Source organism: Vombatus ursinus, unplaced genomic scaffold, assembly GCF_900497805.2.
Source record: "Vombatus ursinus unplaced genomic scaffold, bare-nosed wombat genome assembly UNPS02014797.1, whole genome shotgun sequence".
In the NCBI taxonomy this organism is placed as follows: Eukaryota; Metazoa; Chordata; class Mammalia; order Diprotodontia; family Vombatidae; genus Vombatus; species Vombatus ursinus.
This window is the reverse complement of record NW_020954575.1, coordinates 16,715,952-16,725,403: the sequence shown is the minus strand read 5'-3', so window position 1 is coordinate 16,725,403 and position 9,452 is coordinate 16,715,952. Positions and strand designations below refer to the sequence as shown.

At 40.4% G+C, this 9,452-nt stretch overlaps 1 protein-coding gene across 4 annotated transcripts in view; it reads right to left on the bottom strand.

Annotated features, from left to right (window-relative positions):
- The window catches only part of STAT3 (signal transducer and activator of transcription 3), a 61,118-nt gene that overhangs the window by 15,422 nt on the left and 36,244 nt on the right, over positions 1-9,452 (bottom strand). For all 4 annotated transcript variants that reach the window (XM_027870624.1, XM_027870626.1, XM_027870625.1 and 1 more), the window contains exons 3-11: positions 8,031-8,175; positions 7,188-7,286; positions 5,953-6,048; positions 5,684-5,765; positions 5,380-5,474; positions 5,065-5,216; positions 3,343-3,501; positions 3,133-3,225; positions 2,073-2,132 (exon numbers count right to left, since the gene is read on the bottom strand). In XM_027870624.1, coding sequence (XP_027726425.1) covers positions 2,073-2,132; positions 3,133-3,225; positions 3,343-3,501; positions 5,065-5,216; positions 5,380-5,474; positions 5,684-5,765; positions 5,953-6,048; positions 7,188-7,286; positions 8,031-8,175 — 981 coding nt within the window. The remainder of the gene's footprint in view (positions 1-2,072; positions 2,133-3,132; positions 3,226-3,342; positions 3,502-5,064; positions 5,217-5,379; positions 5,475-5,683; positions 5,766-5,952; positions 6,049-7,187; positions 7,287-8,030; positions 8,176-9,452) is intronic.

Here is a 9,452-nt window from a genome sequence, read left to right as displayed (position 1 = left end):
TATGTATATATATATATATATATGAGAAAAAAGGAGGGAAAAGAAGGTTCTGATTCCTTAAAAAGCAAAGTTAGAAACAGATTTCTTTTTTTTTTTTTGGCTAGGCAATGGGGTTAAGTGACTTGCCCAGGGTCACACAGCTAAGTGTTACATGTCTGAGGCCAGATTTGAACTCAGGTCCTCCTGAATCTAGGCCTGGTGCTCTATCCACTGTGCCACCTAGCTGCCCCTTAGAAACTGATTTCTAAAGAGTAAGAGTAGCTAGTGATAATTTCTAGTATTTCATTCAAATTAGCTTCTGCATTAATTTCTGGCTTCCAAAGAAATGGGTCACATGGGGTGGGAGGATAGGGGAATAAAACAATATCTTTGGAAAGAGATTATCATGGGGTTTTAGGTCAGTTCAGGGAGAAGTACTGAAATTCCCCTCCCCCCCTTTTTTAATGCTTTTGCCACAAGAGAAAGAAGCAAGGATTAAAAGAATTAAAAGGAGTTTTTTCCCTGAGGAGTTAATTTGAGTACTATCTCCCAGAATAGGAGAAAACTCATTATAAAAGCTAGACTAAAGAAAACAAAGTCATTAAATTAGTTAAAGTAAAGTTATTTTACCTAAACTCCAAGATGGGGTTGGAAATAAATTAAGCAATAACTTAGTGGTTAAGATTGATGACCAGTACCAGCTTATACCTGGAAACCTGGATCTCCTTAATTTTTTTCTAATTGCATAAATATGTATGCATGTACATGTGTGTAAATATATATACATATGCATATACATACATAAATGTGTGTATATAATTATACTGAATAATATTAAAATTAACAAAGCACTATTAGGGCTGTAATTTTAATAGAAAAGTCTGTTAATAAGTCCATGGAAGCATGTGCCACGTACACTCTAAAATCAATGGTGTCAAACGCAAATAGTAACAGATTCCTGTGGGCTGCATGTTGACTTAGAAAACCACAAAGTAACATTATCTGTGTTGCAATGTATTTTCATATATTTTTGTTAAACATTTCCCAATTACATTTTAATCTGGTTCAGCCTTTTGTGGGCATTCCGGTGGGCCCAGGAGTTTGATACCTTTGCTCTAAATTATCCATGCCTATGGAGATACAGCATGGTGTAGTAGATAGAGGAATCCTTGACCTGGGTTCAAGTCCTGCCCTTGACACAAACTAGCTGTGTGACCATGGGCAAGTAATTTCTCTCAGTGCCATAGGCAACTCTCTAAGACTTTGAGTTAAAAAAGAGTTGCTAATTGGTAACAATAGAAGGTGTTCTACACTTAGATTTCCCCACACTGATGAATCATGGAATTGGACAAAAGTAGAAAAAAAATAAAAAGAAATCTAGCCAGTTAGAGCATGTTAACATAACTAGAAAAGTAGTGGCAGTTTTCCAAAGTATAGGCATAATGCTTAGGAAAAAATTAAGACTGATGAAGGGCAACCCTTTCAAACCTAAATCTATGGACTAACAACAAACATTTCACCTCCCAATAAAAAAAGTGTGGCAAAAGTCCACAAATCTCAACTCAAATCTTCAGAGACAATGGTGGTTAGGTCAGCACACAGCAACACATTTTATATAACCCAAGATACAATGCCTAGACTCGAAATTTTCTGAGAGGAAATTCTGGATTTTCCTTTTCTTTTCGGACTTCACTTTTCTGTCTCAGAACCTATGCACACAAGGTAAATTCAACAAGTGAAAAGGACTGTTGATTACAGACTTTCTAAAGGAAGGTTTTTCTCTCCTTCTTTACAAAAGGTAAGAGTTCTTGGGGCAGCTAGGTAGCACAGTGAATAGAGCTCTGGCCTTGGAGTCAGGAGGACCTGAGTCCAAATCCAGCCTTAGACACTTAACACTTACTAGCTGTGTGACCTTGGGCAAGTCACTTAACCCCGATCGCCTCACCAAAAAAAAAAAAACAAAACTAAAAGGTAAGAGTTCTGAATGAAGATTGAATCTTCACCTTTAAGCCAAGGCTTTGGAAAGTCCTTTCCTCCAACCCCTCATTCAAAAACAACAACAAAAACAGGACTAAAGCCACAGGTTTACTTACTTGTCAATGCACACTTTAATTTTAAGTTGATAGTTTAATTCAGGAAATTTGACCAATAACCTATTAAAAAAGTCAATACAGTTTCTTAATAGTCACATGAAAACAATTACATTAGGGGGCAACATAAACCAAAGACTGCCCAAGAGGAAGAAAAGTCTAATTCCATTATGAAACCCTTGTTTCTAGTAAAAAAGTTTGACATTCTGTTCCTCAAAAATCATGATGCCAAATTACACTTTCCCAAACACTAAAATACTGTCTTTGGCATCTGAATGTTGGGTATTTGTAATGTATATAGAGAACTCGAGAACTCAAGAACTAAGGATTAAGGCATACTGGTACGAGGGGGCAATGAAAATGTCTGTAAAAGCAACTTCATGAAAAGTGTTACAGAGAAACATATGTACCGTGGCTTAGATATTGCTTACTAAACCTGAAACCCAAAGTCATATTAACTGCATTTCTGCAGAGGGAAATTTTAAGGGTGGCAGGGCAAAACTTTACCTCACCTGCTTGAGGACGAAAGTGTGAAATTAACACTCCCACTTACAAGCCCAAGTGGTATCTGCTATAGGTCTGCAAGGTGACATTTACTTTAACCTTTAACAGACTCTAAGGTCATGAGACTAATAATCAAAAGAAGGATAGGGCTTCCTCAGACAGCTAAAAGGAGATGACTCCAGTGGCCCCCTGGCTTTCTCAATAACTAAGCATACATCCTTACTCTGAAAGTCAAAAGAGACCACCGGCCAGTAGGACTCTCTGCTGACCCCCAAGAGAATAATATGAACAGGAGGCTAGGAAATAATCTGCACCATTTATTGTTGTTGTTGGGGAAGGATGAAGTTATCACTGGAGACACTGGGAATCCTGCCAACTGGCCTAGAATCACAGATATATGCTGGATAGATTTGAGGGAGGCCCATCCTTGCTCCTGACACTGTCGTCAAATGCAAAACCACATCCCTAAAGTTGTGGGTTACCTACCCATCTAGAAATATAGAACCTTTTCCAGGTAACAATTCTGCTCCCACCCTAAGAATAGACAGACATGACCCACCTGACTTTGGTAGTGAACTGAACACCTGTCTTGATGACCAAGGGCCGATCAGGGTGCATAGGCATGCAGGGCTGCCGCTCTACAACAAAGGCACTGAAGGGAGAAGAGCAGGGAAAGGAGGAAACATCTTAGACACAGGACAAATTTTAGGCCCTCCTAAACTTAAAGTTAAACAGGTTAACTTCTCCTAGGTGATGAAGTCCACATTACCTTTTCATTAAATTCCTAAAGAGCTCCACAATTCTCTCTTCCAGCATAGGTCGGTGTTGGACGATGGGGTCACCTTTGTAGGAGACTTTCTGCTGTAATTCCTCCAGCTTCTTTATCTGCTGACGGGTCTGGAGCTGAGATTCGGCTAAGGAAGTTATCCTGCAGATAACACCAGTGACTCCATGTTATATTGGGTGTGTGTGTGTGAAGGAGGTAAAGGAAGGTCAATTTTCAAGGAAGGAGAAAGGAAAAGAAAGGTTAACAGCAGAATCCCAGAATAAATACTATCTAAACACTCCCCGTACTGCAGGGAGCCCCTCTCTATTGAAGGAACTCTACTTACTTTGCAATTTAAAAAATGTAAAAAGGAATCTTTGGAAAGCTTTTATTTTGAGATCAAAGCTTATATTATTAGGAAGCATTATGAAGCTTGCACTTAAAAATGATTTACAAAATTGAACGCTGGAGTCCAAGGACAAAGGATTTGAAATTTAGGGTTGGATTTCTCCACTGATAAATGTGTTCATGAGAGGTAGCATGGGGTGGTGGCAGAGGGCTAGCCTGGAGACAGAAAGACCTGAGTTCATGCCCTGCCTCTGACATATGCTAGCTGAGTGCCTTAGGCAAGTACCTTAGCCTCTCAGTGCACCTCATAGTTATTAGAGGCAGCTGGGTGGTACAGTGGGGAGGATTCTGGGCCTGGAGTCAGGAAGGCCCCAGTTCAAATGTGGCTCACCACTCACTAGCTGTGTGACCCTGGGCAAGTCACTGTACCTGTCTGACTCAGTTTCTTCCTCTGTAAAATGAGAATAATAACAGCACCTAACTCCCAGGGTAATTGTGAAGATCAAATAAGATAATTGTAAAGCACTTTACAAAATTTAAAGTGCTATATAAACACTGTTGTTATGATAAACTACAATATTGAAGGAGGTTTCCACATCAGTAGTTGCTTAGAGATATGAAGCCATACATCCAAACAACAACAAATTCACTCTTCTGAGACAGTGATAACACCTATGCAAACAGATGCGGGAAAGGTCAGCAAGGCCGAGTTCACCCTGACATCAGTGAATTAGTGGATAAAACAAAGAACACAAGTGGTTAATGGCACTCATTTTAGTGTTTTCTCTCAATGGTTCAAGACATATAAAAGGGTCTTAAAACAACTAAAGACCCAGAGAAGGAAGACAAAGCAACCCTAGGGATTACTGAACTCCCTACCCGGCTCTTAGCTCTCCATCTTGACCACTGAATTCCTTCTATTCCTAGTACTTTCCCCCATTCCCTCATAAAAGAAGCATTTTAAAACACTTTAATTGATCACAAAACTAAATCCCTGTGTGTGTGTATTTTTCTGAAGCTGGGTTTCCCTGCTGCCTGACATGAAGCTTGGACCTGCTCCATTTCTAACCATCCCTGAGCAGCCTCATGGCCCCCTGCTGCTGGAGGTTCACGACACTGGTGACATACTTAGTAAAGACTCCTAATTGGCTTTAGTTCAGCTTCTGACCTTGATCAATCCACCAGCCTCAGCATTGGCCTTCCCAGTAGCAAGGACTACCTAGGCCCACCACCACGCCTAGAATAAATCTGTGTACTTAAAAGTCCTCGGATTTAGTGTTTAGTCTTAATCCACGGCCAGGGCTTATATCTCCGACTATATCCATAGTCAATACAGCTCTAGAGAAAAGAGCATAAAAGCTCCTCTTTATCCTTTACCAGTTTTCTAGGCGATCCAGGCAGATGTTGGGAGGACCTCCAATACAAGCAATCTGTTGTCTCCTTTTCCAGTCAGCCAGTTCCTCATCTGTGAGAGTCTTCTGTACATACTCCATGGCTGAAAGAAGCCCTGCTAATTCACTCACAATTCCCTGTTTGGAAACCAGATGGGAAATATTCTGATATAGATTTTAACTGTCCCCTACAGTCAGGTCAAAATAAGGAAGTTGTGAAAAGTGGGAAAAGCAATGCCATGCTGTTACAAGGGAGCACTGCTTGTGACAAGGATTTGGAGAAAGTGCCTTGCTCTCCTACCCTCCGCATCTGGTCGAGGGCAGTCAGCATCTGCTCCAGCTGTTGCATTTTTTGCCTAGTCACCGACTGGTTGTTTCCATTTAGATCTTGCATATCTGTTGAGGAAAGGTAGATGCTAACTAACCAGTAGACAGACTCTATCAAGCCCTTAGTGCTCAAGCATCAACAGCTTCTGATAGACCCAGAGCCTAAGAGAGGGTGAACTAGTCACCAAAGCCTCTTCCACCCCACTTCCCCTCACCCCTCTATACTGAACTGTCACTTTGTAGAGGATTTTTTTCTAATATCTCTAATAGCTACGTGCCTCCTTGACTTTTTAGCGTCTTGTAGTTGAAATCAAAGTCATCCTGGAGATTCTCCACCACTTTCATCTTCTGTTCCAGATCCTGCAAAACACCCCATATGAGAATTCTTTTTTCTGGGGGGAAGGTAGGGAAAAGATGGAAGAGACAGAAATAAATGTTCCCTAGAGGGAACTAAAATGAACCTATACCCTTCAAGTAAGGCATACAGACTGAAGTGTCGCCACAGAACTCTGGAGGAGTGGCTCCTTTTGGGGCCAGGCTCATTTACCTGTACTCTTTTCCTCACATCCTGCAAGTGCTGCTCTAGCATCTGCTGTTTTTCTGTCACCACAGCAGCTGTGGGGTGGTTGGCTTGCCCTCCTTGCTGCCATAAAGGGAACAAACAAATATGTGGGTACAGGCACAAAACAGGGAAGAATCACAGTCTCCAATCCCAGCACCACCCTGCAACGCTGCCACACCAGCAGAACACTGAACACTGAAGCTGAAGTGAGCCTGGCATTGTACCCAGCAGCCAAGGTGCTCCCAATGCTCCCTGGGTGCTGCTGGCCTGGGTATCAGCAACACTGACATCCAGCAAAAACAACTATAAACTTCAGGAAAACCTATTCAGAGGCACTCTGGACAAGGCGATTGTGATCTTCATTTCTGTCTGTAACTCCATGCTCAGTAGAGTGCCTGGCCTATAGCAGGTGCTTAATAAATATTTGGTGAAGGAATAAAAAAGATATGTTTCCTGCCCTTAAAAGTTTATATTCTAAGATATGTAAAGAAAAAGAGAGAAAGAGACAGAGAACACTTACCAGAAGAACTCCTGAAGAATGCAGAAGTTGAACACTACTAAGTACAAGTTGCTAATGGGGGAAGAATGTAAACTATTTTGTCCTAACGGCAGAACCAACACCTGATGGGGTTGGCAAATTGGAAACACCAAAGGTCAAATTAGTTGTGTTTTGTTTTTTTTTAAACCAGGAAAAGTGACATGATACACTTCTGGGAAATATAAATTAAGATGGTTATTCATAAAGCTGGAAATGAGCCACAAATATTCTCTGTATGAATGAAGAAACAGATGGATACACAAGGGACATCCCTACTTTCTTATACTTGGTATTCCTATCACAAGTTAGAAGTTTCAACCAAGGGACTTGAATCTTAAATCCCTTTATCCTATGGAATAGCCTAACACTATAACAGGGAGTACAGTACTAGTGTCTTGGCCAATCAGCACTGTATTCTAACCAAATGGGCTAAGCAACCTCAGGGTTTCATTCTTCACATGGGCCAATTAGGATCACACGGCTTCAAGATGGAATGGAGACTGCATCCCTACTTCCATCTATCTATCTCATAAATATATGTAAAGAGCGACCGTGAGAGAGTGTTGATACCTCAGTGCAAACCTGTTCCAACTACCAGAAAACATCCAGAGTACACAATCAACAATGCATAAGCAGTATTAAATTAGTACATAAACTCTTTTTGCTCTTGCCCATGTCTCACCTGGGCAGCTGTAGCTGCTGTCTGAAGGAGACGAGACTCCTCCCACAGGCACCGAGCCACAATCCTGGCAATCTCCATTGGCTTTTCAAGATATCTGCTCTATAAAGGGGGATAGGGGAGAGGGGGGGGAGGAGAAAGATGCAATCAAGCTAAAAAAATCAGTGCAGGTTATTCACTTTTTTCCTTTTTAAAATGCCACAGTAGGAATAGCATCTCTCCTGTCTCATTTGAACAGGCTATTTTATATTTTTGTTTTTGTATGCTGAGTCTAGCATGGTGTTTTGCACATACTAAGTGTATAGTATTTGTGGAATTGAACAAGGAAAGTCACAGATTCCCTAGAGTCATACAACCCCCTCAACTGTAACAGGACATATGCCTCAGAATGGAGCTAGGAGGAAGGGCGAAAGGCTGAGACGTGAGTTGTGGTTTTGTTCTGTTCTTTCAAAAGGAAAGAATTGCAGCTTGAGTTCACGGACACAGTCTGTTAACTTGGCTTCACTGCACCAAGACTGTTCAATTAACATCACATTTCCCAGTGTTACAGGAAAAGCTATGCCCCTATGTCAGAGCTATCTATTAACCACATGTGTTGCCATTCCAAGTGCAACAGGAGATGGCCTGAAAGTTCAAGTAACATAATACTAGTGCTGCATGTACTGAGATGTGAGAGAAGTCTATCACATCTCCTCTTGTTATTCAAACTGAAAAACCTCCTCTCTGATTGTATTCTGGTTATTTCAACAAAACATAAGTAGAGGAGTGTTCTCAAAGATAGGGAAAAAGCTGCTGGCCCTATCCTAACAGTCAAATTTCTTTTTCATTTTAGATTTTCTGCCCTACCTGCAGGAACTGCTTGATTCTCCGCAAGTTGTGTTGATAGAGGACATTTGACTCCTGAAGGAAGCGGCTATACTGCTGGTCAATCTCACCCAAGAGATTGTGGAAGACCAAGGTGGCATGTGACTCTTTACTGGCAGCATATGCCCTGGAAGGAATAATGGAATTAGGGAATGATCCGGAAAAACACACAGCTTTCGGGGGTTCACTCAAAAAGAAAACTACCACCAGCAACGGAAAATAAACAAGGAGCCATTACTATAACTCTAGAGTGGGTCTTATAAATTCCAACTGAAAGCAAGTGTTTGAATGCCACTGACCACTTTCACTTTCTAAATGGTTTCCTTAGTTGGTTTTAAACATATAATCAATGGGGCAGCTAGGTGGCGCAGTGGATTGAGCACCGGCCCTGAAGTCAGGAGGACCTGAGTTCCAATCCGACCTCAGACCAAACACTTGACACTGTGTGACACACTTGAGCTGTGTGACCCTGGGCAAGTCACTTAACCCCAATTGCATAAAAGTAAAAAAAAAATAATAAAATAAAATTAACATATAATCAATTCTACATAGGGATTATCTAGAGCAAAGGCTTAGTTCCTGGCTGATATTCCCTTCTCATCCAATGAAGTCCTGAGTTATTTCTCTTTTTCTACCTTACCTTGTCAGTAAGAAAACAAGCTTATAGTAACATCAGTTTAACCTGGAAAATGCTGTAAAAAATATTCCCATATAATATTTTAAAGCTGACTAGAAAAGACTTTTGATTCCTCTGCCATTGACCTTTCTATGAAAAAGTCTACATTGAACTCATTCTCCTACCCCACTAAATATTCCTTTTCCATTATTTTTTTCAAAGTTTTTTTTTTTAATTGAAGTTTTCTGTTTCTTACATCACCATAGTTTCCAATATATCCTTCCTTCTCCCCTTACCGGAAAGTTATCCCATTATGACAAATACTGGGATTTTTTTTTAGAGAAGAAAAAACAGTCAGCACAACTGATTGATACATTGACAAAGGCTAAAAACATATGCAATGTCCACACCTGTGGACCTCTCACTTCCATGAAAGGGAAGGTTTTCTCATGTCTCTTCATTCAAGTCCTACTGGTCCTTTATACTTTTGCTTCATTTACTTTTGATTTTTTGATGTGTCACTATTCTTTCCATTTACATTGTTTGAGTTACTGGGTACATTGTTTTTTTTAATTCTGCTTATTTCACTATGCATTAGTTCATATAGATCTTTTTTTAAAAATTAATTTATTTTGATTTATCAACAATTACTTCTATAAGCTTTTGAGTTCTAAATTTTTCTCAACCTCCCTCCCCACCTCCCTCCCCAAGACATCACACAATCTGATATACTCTATACATATACATTCCTATTGAACATATTTTCACATTAGTGATGTTGTAAGTAA